At 41.5% G+C, this 14,206-nt stretch overlaps 1 protein-coding gene across 11 annotated transcripts in view; it reads left to right on the plus strand.

The window, feature by feature from the left end:
* ARHGAP12 (Rho GTPase activating protein 12) overlaps positions 1–14,206 on the plus strand; it is an 85,343-nt gene that overhangs the window by 28,148 nt on the left and 42,989 nt on the right. For 10 of the 11 annotated variants that reach the window (XR_010069794.1, XR_010069795.1, XM_063324503.1 and 7 more), the window contains exon 3: positions 6,879–7,142. The exons of the other annotated variant lie outside the window; for it this stretch is intronic. Coding sequence is in view for 8 of the 10 variants with exons in the window: in XM_063324503.1 (XP_063180573.1) it covers positions 6,879–7,142 (264 nt within the window). In the remaining 2 variants the exon portion in view is untranslated. The remainder of the gene's footprint in view (positions 1–6,878; positions 7,143–14,206) is intronic. 11 annotated transcript variants of the gene reach the window in all.

Here is a 14,206-nt window from a genome sequence, read left to right on the forward strand (position 1 = left end):
ACTACTGCATGGCATGTCCAGGTTGTTCATGATGCTGGCTATATTTCTGAAATAGGTTATGGATACTACATGATGTCTGTTGGAAGTATCAGTGCTTTATGTGGTGAAGTGGACAGAGGGAAAAAATGAAGGAAATTTACTGGCCAACTTTTCAACATGACAAACTTGGCCACTCTTTCCTAATTGTGATAAGCTTTCTGTGTAAGCGTGTATGAAGTAAAGTGTTTTGTATGGTATTTAAATTTCCTACTATAGGAAAACCAGCTTTGTCTATACCCTTGGACAAAAGCTTTTTTATGGAAGGGAGAAGCTAGATTGTGCAAGTGGCGAAGTACAAGTATGGTAAACACTGTCATCTTTGTGCATGGTTTACAAAGGATCCCATTGTAAGATCTTATTTCCGTTTTTTAAAATATTTGACATCACTGTTGCAATCCTTCGATCAATTATGTACTTTCTTTTATTCCTATAAACTTCCTAAGTTCATATGTAATAGTTTTGCTCACTGAGATGGTCATAAGCACTACAGAAATGTGAATGGGAATCTGTAGAGTGTACAGGAAAAAAAGGTTTTCCATCAGTTTTCTTTGATGGGTCTCTTACGATGGAGGATCTGGGAGGGTTGTCTCTGGTACTCCAAGCCACAGCCAACTGCTCCCCTCCGCAGCATCCTAGGGAGTACCAGAGAGCCCTCCTGCTGCAGCCGCTCTCCTCCCCTCTTCAGAATTCCTTGTGCATGTCACAGAAGCAGCCACCTCTTGGCTTTCCGTGCTGCAGGCTTTTTGCAGTACAACTTAATGAATCATTGTCTTGATGAACATGAAAATCATTTAAGTCACTTCTTTTGGGCTACCAAGAAAAGGGAATGTATTTAAGTTGAGGCTTTTTGATACGTATCTGGATTATTATTTTTTTAATTGATAAGGCACTAAAATGTCCCCAGAAAGATTTCTGTTTTCATCAGCTCTGGGATTTTTTTTTCTTTTTTTCCTGTGTTATGGGAGAGCTAAAGCAGAAGGGAACTTAAATGGCTCAAATAACAGAAGCACTTTCTGGCAGAACATGATGTCCTACGTACTAAGACTCTTTGCTCCATAATCTAGTTTCATAAAGCAAAATATTAATAGTTGTATTTATATTACAATGAATTGTATGTAAATATCTCCAGAAATAGAAGAAAGTAATAGCTCAGCCGGTAATTCAGTGCAAGTAAAATGCAAAATTGACCAGAAGATAGAATTAGTGAAAGTAAATCAGATGCTTAATTTTACTGTTTTCAATCTGATGGAAAGTTTTTGGCTAGCCATTTTAAAAAAATGACTTTGAGTATATCTGCTTAATTTTTAAATGGGACATTTTAAACATTTAACTGTTGAATGACCTTTACCAGACAAATATATCTGAATGATTTATATGGGATTATTTTAGTTTTGCATTGCTTTGCAATGTGATTTATTTTTTATTATTATTTATAATGGCAAATCAACTGAACATGAGAACTTCAATGCAGTTAAATAATATTTGCACTACTATAGCTTGTCCAAAATTCATAGTCAGCTAGTAACAGGCCTATAATATTTACTGTCTTCTTTTTATGTGTTCTTTATACTTACAGTGTGAATTATCCAGTTAAGTGTTAGGTTGGAGAAGGTTAGTGCATAAAAAATTGTTTGGGTTCCCATTTCAACTTGGCTTGTTAAATTGGTTCTCTATGTTCACCTCTGAGGTAGTAGAGATTTGATGAAAAATCTCCCCTGTGGACTTTTGGATATTACTCTAAGTTTTAAATGTGCCTGAATATGTTAGAAAGAAAGTATGATCCAGAACATGTTTGTAAAAACATAAGCCAAGACCAGAAAGAGGAAGGAGGAGATGAGCTAATTATTCCAGTTGAAGCTGTCACTTCGTGAAAATGAAACTGTAGAGTTTTTGAGATTTCTTTTATATAATTCCTGTTGAATAAAGCTGGTATTGAAGGCCCAGTCCTTCCTAAAAGGACAGTGGCAATTCCTTGGCAAGAAGCTCGGTTGTTGAGGGAACTGGGATGCTTCGTTCCCTGTCTCGGGCTGCTGTGGGATGTGCCTGTTCTCCTTTCTTCATCTTGCTGCTGCAAAGAGACGGTATTCCCTGGTTTTCCTTCAGTCTAGCGCTGTTCTTTTGCACGAGTATGGACAATCTGTTGTTTGTAACTTCATAAAGAGTTTTAAGATGAGATTTGCTTTTTTTTTGTTTTTTCTTCTTTTTTTTTTCCATTTTTAGCAGCTAGTGTCAGAATGCTGCTGCTGAAATGGAAGCTTTTCATTTCAGGTTCATAACACTAAGAAAAGCTGCTAACAGGCATGACAACTAAAGCAATTTATTTGTAAAGGAGGAAAAATCACGTGTGGTAGGTCACGTTTTGCAGGCTAGCATTGCAGTCGTTCTTTAAGCAGTGGTTATGTTCTAGAAGTTTTTGTCTTGGTTGTAAGTGCTGTAAAGGAAAAAGGTAATTGCCAGTTTCAAGGAAACTTTGTTTTCTGTCTCTTAATTGCTGGCATCCTCAATGCAGTATGTTCTCATTGCATGAAAATTAAACCAGAAGCATTTTTAGGTGGTGGATAGGGAGGAGATCTGTAGTCCTTTTTTTCTCCCAGAACTGCAGTCTCACCTTGTTGCAATGCACTGAACATTTTTTTTAAGTTTGCTTTAATTTTGAACACTGAAACAAATACTGCAATCTTAAAAAAGCCATTTGTATAAGGTAACATAAAAATCTAAGGTGTTCTGAGAAGTTGATGTGCATTTTGGTAATGAAAAGTACCTTGTGAAGTATAGTAAGTTTGCTTTTTGTTGCACCGAGTTGAAGTGTTCAGAGGCCTGCTAGCGTATCTGCAGCCTTTGCTGAAAATGTTGACTGTTTGTTCATGAATGATTAACAGGTTGTTTTACTTAAAGGCGCGTATCTGCTTCCTACAGTGTCAGTATAAAAACTATGTTCTGAAAAAGCTGTGTGTACAGTCCCTATTTGAAGAATGTTGTGTGTTGGTCCTGGAAACTTTGTCCTGTCTGCACGAAACTCTCTTCCTTATCAATTTGCAAGGATTTAGTGCTAGCAGACTTTTCTGTGATACTGAACTTAAGTACAGCAGACTTCCGAAGTATTAACATACAGAGCATTACTGAGCTCAGGGAGAGCTCAGTAATGTTCATAAAGTTGCCATGGTGCTTAATGTGCTGTACAGTTTTTATTCAAGTTGTAGCATTGTAGAAGTATTTCTGCTTTCTAGTTTTTCATTTTCCTAGCAAAAGTCCTTCGCTGTTCTTAGCAAGAAAAAGCAACATGAATGAGTCTGAAAGGCATATCAAGTAGCAAATGAACGTTGAAATGTTTTGAGTAGAAGGCATTTTGTGTGTGTGTGCATGAGCATGTTGAAGGACGTGTTCTTGTGATTCTGATAGCGAGAAGACAAGGAGTCTCTTTTGGTAGATTTAATTCCGTGGTCGTGAGCATTCAGAGCTTGCTAGTACAAAAATGAAGCTCAGGGAGTGAAGTTCTATCTGGAAGTCCTCATGTACATACAGAGCTGTTTAGTGTTTAGTATATATTTAAGTTTCCCTTAGCTGTGTATGTCTGGTTTTGGGACAACAGCCGTGGAAGTGGTCAGAAACTCTTTTGGTCTCAGTAATGCTTTGTCTGTTTGGATTTATAAGTTGGTAATGAGTAATGGGTTTAGTAAATGAAAGGAATACGGTTAAATTAATATGTTTCTTGGCTTGAAACCATTAAAGGTTTTTGTAGAACGCAGTCTTGAACTTATAACAGTCACCTTAAAAGAAATAGCGAGGTGGTGGCAGGCCCAGGAGCTCTCCAGGGACACCTAGTGGGCCCGTCTCTCCACAGGACTCTCCTTCCCAAGGGCAGGGGATTGACCCTCCTGCCGACGTTGATGTAGAAAGCACACTGAAGTCAAATTTCAGGAAACTTTGAGCTTTCTAAAGGCTGTTTTTCTCATCAATAAATGAGAAATTCTTCACAAAATGAGCCTTGATAAGTTTGGGTGCTGTTGAACTGAGCATAAGCGTAGACGCAGCAGCATACCTCGTTGCGTGGCTTGAGGTATGAGGAAGTATTATTATATGCTACGTGGTTATTTAAAATAGTTCCTGATAAGAAAGTTGTATCCCTCAAAGATGTACTTATGAGCTAAGCTGTGTGTTGTAGTTAGATTGATGGCTTTGCATTTTTTTATGCTTTGCTGAAAGCAGTACCTTACAGGTGCCTTTCAAAAATCTTGCATTTCTCACTGAAAAATCTGCCAGAAGAGAGACCAACAGGGAATGAAAGTAGCTGGAGGTTTGGTTGGCAGGACAGTTAGCTGCCATGTTTGTTGTTTGGGACAAAAGTTCTGGCTTTCCCTTGAAAAGCAGAAATAAGTATATTGAACTCGGAAGTACTAAGCATTCAGAAGAAAGCCTCTCATTACACTTTCCGATCAAGTTACTGTTTTAAACTTGACCAGTGTGCTGCCTGAGAGATGTGGCAGCGTGGTGGCTGTGAGCTTCCTGTATTGGCTCAGCACACACATGTCCTGCTGTTTGGTCTGGAGTTGTTCTGGTTATAACGCTGAAACCCTTGAAGGCCTCAGCGTGAAACCTCTTGTGCGTTACTTGAGAAAATGTTCCGAAAACTATATCAAGCAATCTGTGTCATAGAGTTTCTATTTGGGAAACATTTTTATTAATACACAGAACTGTTCTTTTAATAATGGCGCTTCCTTGTCTTAATTAAAACAAAAAAGCAACTGGCAAATGCAGGCCAGACAGCAGAGCCTTCTTACTGTCTTGTGTGGAAGAGCAATTTTAGGAGGATGCGAGCATTGTGCAAGTCCCAGCCTCCGGCCGCAGCAGGGGCACGCGATGGTGCTGCTTTTGCCACTTCCTTCAAATAGAGGAAGAACCTGAGGGTTTGTGCATTCCCCAGTGCAGGTGTATGTTGTTGCTTCAAATGAAAAGCCATTAAAAAATACCCAAAAACCCCACACTCTTGGATGAGGAGACCTCGGAGGGGCTTTGAGCAGCCCCTGGAAGTTGATCAGTGTAACTCTCCCAGCATCCCAAGGAATCGAGGTTCATCCCTGAAGACAGAGGAATGATGCTACATTCACAGTAGTGTGCTTTATGCTGTTAGTGCTCTCAAGAGTGATTTTACAAAGCCAGCCATTTGAACCCCCTCCAAAACAGAAAAAAAAAAAGGGCAGGGGGAGACTTGGATAGTAGAAACACAGTTTTTTACTGTTCATCAAGGTTTGTAACAGAATTTTTTTCCTTTGAATTAGGTAGAGGATGATACCAAATGATTTTCGCTCTCCGATTTTGTCAGTGCTGCAATTCCCGCCCCCCTTGTGGTTTGCCTTAAACATACCATACTTGCTATATCTAGCAATCTGTGTTTTCTCTTTTAAAGGCACACAAAACAAGTCCATGCCCGTTTTAGTCTCATTAAGTTCCTCTCTAGCTATTTCCCCTTTTGGTTGTGGATGTTGCCCGTATTTGGTTCTAGCTATGGTGCAATCAGTTTATATCTGATTGTGTGGTATGATATAATGTCTTGCCTGAGCAAACCCCGATAATTTATGTTTAGATGTGGCTTAGATTAGCAGCTTATGATTTTAATGTTTAAAAGTACATTATAAAAGATCTTTTATGTAATGCAATATGTTATTTTTTTCCTGTGAAAGATGCAACAAGAGGCACAAGGACTTGGCCTGCAGCAAAGCTTCTGAATTAAAACCAAGCAGGGGGAAGGGATGGTATAAATTATGTAGTTCCTTCCTTTAGAATGCCTAAATAATGTGCCCTAAAATACAGAGATGGCGGTGCATTACCAAGAAACTACTCAATTTGGTTTAATAGCAAGCTGCATTCACAATCTCATAATCACAGCTCTTGTGAAAACAGATGCTTTTACATTCTGTATGGTGTGTTTTATATACTTTAAAAATTGAACATCTGAAAGTGTATTTCTCTCGTAAACGCGTTAGTGACTTATTTGAAACTACTCATGGTTTCAGTGAGTGTCATGGACTTTTAACCATGCTTTCTGCTGGTCTTCATGTTGGCAAACGTTAATGAGAAGTAGTCATTAGTGTTTTGTTTTCTTGTAAATACTTGCTTTACTTGTGTTTGTGTATATGAATAAATTTAAGTGGATAAGAATATCCAGATAATTTCTATGAGAAGGGCATGGTAATCGGAACACTTGGTGATACTGCATAAAATATATTTAAATAAGCATCTGTTTGGAAAGGCATACAGGTAAACCATCCAGGTGTTTTCCAGAGTTTCTTAGTCAGAACGTTGTGCTCATCTTTCCAACTGAACTGTTTGTTTAGATCTTGCTGAGAAAGTAAAAGTGCTGCTTTACGTTCACCATCATCTAAATTAGCAGGGAGGGGGAAAGGTTGGGAAACCATCTTTGCCTAACAAGTGGCATCTCAGAAATGCTACATTTTGTCTTGAACGAGATCACATTGCTTACAGTTCCTGAGCGATACTTGAACTGTAAAGCTGAAGTTTTTCAACAAGGCAAGCATATAATTATTGTGATGATGATTCCAGTGTATTTCAAATCTACTCTGAGACATAATTATCAGCTGTCATCTGGAGAAATGCTGAAAAATTGTTTCAGTGTTAAATAAATATAGCTTGTGGTATTTACCTTATAGTTAACAATCTAATGTTTTCATGCCCAGCCATCTTGTGGCTGTCCTTTGTGCTTTGTACTTAAAAACAAAAAGGGGAGTTTGTTGGTTTGTTTTACTACTGTAATATATTCTGATTTGTAAGGGAGCATTCTAAAATTCATTTGCTCTTTAACAATACATTTCTTCTCTCAATAGCCAACTACTCCACCAAGCCAAGGGAGGCCTGATTCACCAGTTTATGCTAATTTACAAGAACTGAAAATATCTCAGTCTGCACTTCCACCACTACCTACAAGTGCTCCAGTCCAAATAAATGGGGAATGGGAAACCCATAAAGATACGACAGGACGCTGTTATTACTACAACAGAGGATCACAGGAACGAACCTGGAAACCTCCACGGTGGGCCCGAGATGCAAGCATTAATAAAGGGGATTCCCAGAGCCATGCAGATCATGAGGTAGTTCCTTCTGAGATCACAAGAATGAGACTGTAATGCGTGTGAATGCTGTTTTGCTATGGAATTTGGTATCACCGAGTTTCAAGGTGTCAAGGAGTGTCCTCATTTGTCTCTTTTGTCATGTGTCTTGGTATGAAGTGGTAACCAGTTTAGCTCTTCAATTGCTTTTGTGTGCAAGAATGTGTACAGGAACTGTGTATGAGAGTAGTAAGTTGTGAAAATGCTTTACAGTCCCTCAGCAGGTATTGCAGCTTTTCTTTTAAAGGTAAAAAGAAAACGAAGATATTTTGAAACTAACAGGATTATAAATGACAGTAGACTAAGACAAGCATCGTAACTTCTCTGGCATGGAGTGTGTTCTCTTTCTCAGTGTATTTGGCATATTTTTGGGAGAGAAGAGGGGGAATTGGGGGAGTGTGACAGTCCTTCTAGAAGCAGGATTTATGGGGATGCACTGAGAAAGGCAAGAGGTATTAATTTTATCAATATCACTTAAATACACAGTAAAAGAAAGGCAGGGGATACACAGGTGTTTGCTACTGCTGGGTTAATGCTCTGGCAGTAAATTTCAATATGAGATGCGTTTCTTATAGAGGAAAATATTTTCATAGAGAGGAATTAAGATGGTTTTAGATATTCAAGTGGGTGTAGAGAACTCCAGAGTTCTGGAGTCAAAACCAGACTTAATGGAGTTCCACAGCACCTTCCACCTGCATCAAAAATAGTGACATAATTGTAGCTTCTATTAAACTAAAATATATTGATTTTTTTGTGCTTAGATGTGTACATGCTATTAATAATTCTATATATTCTATGATGCTTTAAAAATGTTTATTTTTTTAAAAATGGGCACATGTGACTGTTCAAATGCAAATTTTATTTAATTCATGGATTTTTAAAGAGGTGGAATATAATCATAGTGAATATAAAAAGCAGGTTTAGCTGGATAATTTTTGCAGCATTTTATTTAACGATTTGCTTTAGGAGATCTGTATTTACACACTTGTGAATGATTTCTTTGTGGAGCCTCGGAAAGCTGTAGAACAAACTAGGAGAAATGACAGTTAAAGGAGCAATATTTTGTTATCAAATTGTGATAGTTTTGAGGAAATCCTTTTCTTCATTCTGTGAATGGTATTCTAGAGAACGGAAGATGAGAACTTTAAAATTGCTATGGTAGAAGCTCTGCCTACCCGAGTGTCTAGGTCCAAGGGTAGCAAATGCTGATGGGAGGAGGAAATCCACCCCAGCTTTTGGCAGTTGGCTGTAGGAGCTTTTGAATAGATTACATTCAGGCCATAAATATATTCTGTAGATATAGCAATGATTTTGTGCTTTTGCAAAACCTTTTGGCAAAGCTTTGCTTCAGATCTTCCATAAGAGAGTTGAAGCTTACCATGAAGTTCTTTATGTTAAAACAATTTGGGATATTTAAGGTGCAGATATATTCTGTGTGGCTGCTTGCTAGGGAGAGCCAGACAGTGGTTTGTATTTATCTGAACTGCTGTGGTTCAGATAAAGCAAAGGAATAGTTGGGAGATGGCTATTACTGTTTAAATATGCTTAAAATAGCGCTCTTGTGTTAAACAGTACTTAGGTTAATCAGTGTCCTGATCGAACGTGGTGGGATGACTCACATAGCTATAGTGCTGCCATGGATGCCTATAGGCTCTTCAGGAAGGATAGGCAAGCAAGGAGAGGCGGGGGTGTGGCCCTGTATGTTAAGGAGTGTTACGAATGCTTTGAACTTAATGATGGTGATAATGGGGTTGAGTGTTTATGGGTAAGAATCAGGGGCAGGGCTAACAAGGCGGATATCGTAGTAGGAGTCTGTTATAGACCGCCCAATCAGGATGAGGAGGCAGATGAAATATTCTATAAACGGCTGGGAGAAGTCTCAAGATCGCGAGCTCTTGTCCTCGTGGGGGACTTCAATTTGCCGGACATCTGCTGGGAATACAATACAGCAGGGAGGGAACAGTCTAGAAGGTTCCTGGAATGTGCTGGGGATAACTTCCTGACACAGCTAGTGAGAGAGCCAACTAGGGAAGGTGCCCTGCTGGATCTGTTGTTTGTAAATAGGGAAGGTCTTGTGGGGGATGTGAAGGTTGGAGGCTGTCTTAGGAACAGTGACCATGAAATGATAGAGTTTTCAATTCTGCGAGAAGCAAGGAGAGGGGTCAGCAGAACTGCTACCTTGGACTTCCGGAGGGTGGACTTTGGGCTTTTCAGGAGCCTGGTTGACAAAGTCCCCTGGGAGGCAGTCCTCCAGGGCAAAGGAGCCCAGGAAGCCTGGATGATTTTCAAGAAGGAAGTCTTAAAGGCGCAGGAGCAGGCTGTCCCCATGTGCCAGAAGACAAGCCGTCGGGGAAAAAGGCCGGCCTGGCTAAACAGGGAGCTAGTGTTGCAACTTCGGGGAAAAAAAGAGGATCTATGGCCTCTGGAAGGAAGGGCAGGCCACTCAAGATGACTACAAAGAAGTAGTTAAGCTATGTAGGGAAAAAATCAGGAGGGCCAAAGCCCAGCTGGAGCTAAACCTGGCTTCTGTTGTCAAGGACAACAAAAAAAGCTTCTATAAATATATTAGCAATAGGAAGAGGACTAAGGATTATCTCTGTCCTCTAGTAGATGGGGCCGGCAACATAGTGACCAAGGATGAGGAAAAGGCTGAGGTACTTAATGAAGTCTTTGCCTCAGTCTTCAGCAGTAGGACCAGTTGTTCCCTGAGCACCCAGACCCCTGAACTAGAAGACAGGGATGGGGAGCAGAATGAAGCCCCTCTAATCCAAAGGGAAACGGTGAGGGACCTGCTTCAGCACCTGGAGGTGCACAAATCTATGGGGCCGGATGGGATCCACCCAAGGGTATCGAAAGAGCTGGCGGAGGTGCTCGCCAGGCCACTTGGTATCATTTATGAGCAGTCCTGGACAACCGGGGAGGTCCCAGCTGACTGGAGGTTAGCGAATGTGACACCCATCCACAAGAAGGGCCGGAAGGAGGATCCGGGGAACTACAGGCCAGTCAGTCTGACCTCGGTGCCTGGGAAGGTCATGGAACAGATCCTCCTCAGTGCCATTACACGGCACATGCAGGAGAACAGGGTGATCAGGCCCAGTCAGCATGGGTTTGTGAAGGGCAGGTCATGCCTATCAAACCTAATATCCTTCTATGATAAGGTGACCCACTTAGTGGATGAGGGAAAAGCTGTGGATGTTATCTACTTGGATTTTTGCAAAGCTTTTGACACTGTTTCCCACAGCATTCTCCTGGAGAAACTGGCTGCTCATGGCCTGGACAGGTGTACTCTTCGCTGGGTAAAAAACTGGCTGGATGGCCGTGCCCAGAGAGTGGTGGTAAATGGAGTTAAATCCAGTTGGTGTCCAGTCACAAGTGGTGTCCCCCAGGGTTCGGTGCTGGGGCCGGTTCTCTTTAATATCTTTATCAATGATCTGGATGAAGGGATTGAATGCACCCTCAGTAAGTTCGCAGATGACACTAAACTGGGCGGGCATGTTGATCTGCTTGAGGGTAGGCTGGCTCTGCAGAGGGATCTGGACAGGCTGGACCGATGGGCTGAGACCAATGGTATGAGGTTCAACAAGGCCAAGTGCCGGGTCCTGCACTTGGGTCACAACAACCCCATGCAGCGCTACAGGATTGGGGCAGAATGGCTGGAAAGCAGCTCGACAGAAAAGGACTTGGGAGTGTTGGTGGACAGCCGGCTGAATATGAGCCAGCAGTGTGCCCAGGTGGCCAAGAAGGCCAACAGCATCCTAGCCTGTATCAGGAATAGTGTGGTGAGCCGGACTAGGGAAGTGATCATCCCCCTGTACTCGGCACTGGTGAGGCCCCACCTCGAGTACTGCGTTCAGTTTTGGGCCTCTCGCTACAAGAGGGACATTGAGGTGTTGGAGCGTGTCCAGAGAAGGGCCACAAAGCTGGTGAGGGGCCTGGAGGACAAACCTTATGAAGAACGACTGAGGGAGCTGGGGTTGTTTAGCCTGGAGAAGAGGAGGCTGAGGGGAGACCTTATCACCCTCTACAACTACCTGAAAGGAGGTTGTAGAGAGATGGGGGCTGACCTCTTCTCCCTGGTGACAAGTGATAGGACGAGGGGAAACGGGTTCAAGTTACGTCAGGGGAGGTTTAGATTGGATATTAGGAGACATTTTTTCACTGAAAGGGTTATTAAACATTGGAATAGGCTGCCCAGGGAGGTGGTGGATTCACCATCTCTGGAGGTGTTTAAAAAAAGGGTAGATGGGGCACTGAGGGACATGGTTTAGAAGTGGCTCTTGTCAGGGTAGGCTAAAGGTTGGACTCGATGATCTTAAAGGTCCCTTCCAACCTCAACAATTCTATGATTCTATGAAAGAAAAAGCAAACATTTATCAAGAAATCTTCTACATATTTCACTTTCGTATACCCTTTTCAAATATGTAGAGTTTAGGTGGGTTTCCTCCTGAGCTATTACATTGTTTAGTTTTAATTGTGGACTGCTCAGAAATTTTAGATTGCTGGAAGCCCTGTCATAGAAGTCCACCTCTGAGACGTTAGTGCCAGAAACAGGAGAGAAAGGAAAAAGGGACCCTTTCATTGCCTTTGGCAATGGCCTTCATAGCAGCCATGAAGTCTGCAAGCATTTAAACAGCCAAATTTTCTTGCCACAGGCTAGTGGCAGCAACAGGTAAACTGGTGAAATGTTTGTGCCTGTTGCTTTGGTTGCTTTGATGTTGATGCTTTGACTTGCTGTCCTTGTGCTGGATAGGACTCTGGCTTTAGTCTGGATAAGGTGATTGCTTTGTTTGAGTAGTACTTCTCCTTGTAGTAAATGTAACTATTTTTCTCTTGTCATCGTTCTTCCTTCTGAGGAAGAAAATTCTTCCTTCTTATTGGAAGAACTTTCAATAATTCTTTCTCCCTGCCCACCTGCAAATGATCCCTCTGACTCTCACTCACAGAATCTTCAGAGTTGGAAGGGACCTCTAGAGATCATCTAGTCCAACTCCCCTGCTAAAGCAGGGTTGCCTAGAGCACATTACTCAGGACTGCATCCAGGCAAGCCTTGAAAATCTCCAGAGAAGGGGACTCCACAACCTCCCTGGGCAGCCTGTTCCAGTGCTCTGTCACCCTCACTGTAAAGAAGTTTTTCCGTGTATTTGAACGGAACTTCCTATGTTCTAGCTTGTGCCCATTGCCCCTCGTCCTGTCACTGGGAACCATTGAAAAGTCTGGCACCATCCTCCTTAAACCCCCCTTTAGATACTTGTATGCCATAATAAGGTCTCCCCTCAGCCTTCTCTTCTCCAGGCTAAAGAGTCCCAGCTCTTTCAGCCTTTCCTCATAAGGGAGGTGCTCCAGTCCCATAATCATCTTAGTTGCCCTTCGCTGGACTGGTTCCAGCAGTTCCCTGTCCCTCTTGAACTGGGGAGCAAAACTGGAGGCAGTACTCCAGTTGTGGCCTCACCAGTGCAGAGTAGAGGGGGAGAATGACCTCCTTCGACCTACTGGCCACAGTCTTCCCTATGCAGCCCAGGATTCCATTGGCCTTTTTGGCAACAAGGGCACATTGTTGGCTCATGGATAATTTACTGTCTACCAGGACCTCCAGATCCTTCTCCTCAGAACTACTTCCCAGCAGGTCCACCCCTAACCTATACTGGTGCTTAGCATTCTTCCTCCCCAGGTGCAGGACCTTGCACTTGCTTTTGTTGAACCTCAATAGGTTCTTCTCTGCCCAGCTCTCCAGCCTGTCCAGGTCACACTGGATGGCAGCATGGCCCTCTGGAGTGTCAGCCACCCCTCCCAGTTTGGTATCATCAGTGAACTTGCTGAGGATACACTCTGTCCCATCATCCAGGTCATTAATGAATATACTGAACAAAATTGGACCAAGTATTGACCCCTGGGGGACACCACTGGTGTCCCTCACTCATACCTCGACATACCTCACTCATACCTCTACACCCTGACTTCAGCACATGGTTGCATGTTCAGAATTGTTAATTTATTAATATTTTTTGCCTATAACTTATGTCAGCTCAGCTCTTCTGTCTATTTGTGATGCTTGAGGTATCACAGATTGGCCTTTAGACAGTTACATCTATCAAGTTTTAGTCTTTGTGACTAATGTTTTCATTAATTATTAACTAGACACAAGCTTTTATTTACAGTAGCACAAGTTTCTTAAGTAATTTGTGTCCTCTATGACTGGGTTATCAAAGTTTGGGTCTAGGGAGATATATATGTTGCAAGGTCATGTCAATCCGCTTTTCTTTTTTCTTTTTTCCTTTCTTTTCTGTTCTGCTTTTGGGAGTTGTATGTCTCACTCCACTGTTCATGTTCACCTTTCACCTTTTTTTTAATAACCTCTGAGTACTTAAACCAAAATACTTCACAGTAAGGGTTGAGACTTGAGGCTAAGCTACAGTAAAATATAGGACATCCGTAATTTTGTCTGATTGTGAAGACTTAGAGCAAATATTTCTTAATAATTAGTTAAAGCAGATTTATTATAATGAAGTTAAGTTAGCTTTTACACACTGGTCCTTCAGATTTAGTAATAGAAGAGCATATACAGGAAAGCTAAATGCTAGTTGTGTCTCTACTAGAGGATTTTGTATTGTATTAGGTAGCAAAGTCGCAAGGTGACGTAAGAATGACACCTGCGAATGATCATATATTCTAATATATGCATAATATATTAGAACATGAATTAGCTTATAGTTGGTGCTAGAACTTTGTGATTAGGAAATTGAATTTTGTTGGATAATTAAGAACAGGCAAAATTGTACTTAATTTGTCAAGTTGGTAACAGATAAGGCACAAAGAAAGCAGTTGTAGGTTATGGCAGTTATTTGTATGGGTGGGAGGGAAGCAATGAAGTCCTATCAACAGGGCCTCTAGGAAAGTGTACAAGATTTTGGAATTATAGGTAAAATTTATCAGAGGTTGTGACTTGTTAACATATATGAAGAAGTGCTTAACAGTAACTGGGAGAAATTTGTTAGACAGGACTGTAAAAGGAATGAGATGCCATCATATCAGAAAAAGGCAAACCTCTA

Source organism: Chroicocephalus ridibundus, chromosome 2 (assembly GCF_963924245.1).
Source record: "Chroicocephalus ridibundus chromosome 2, bChrRid1.1, whole genome shotgun sequence".
NCBI lineage: Eukaryota > Metazoa > Chordata > Aves > Charadriiformes > Laridae > Chroicocephalus > Chroicocephalus ridibundus.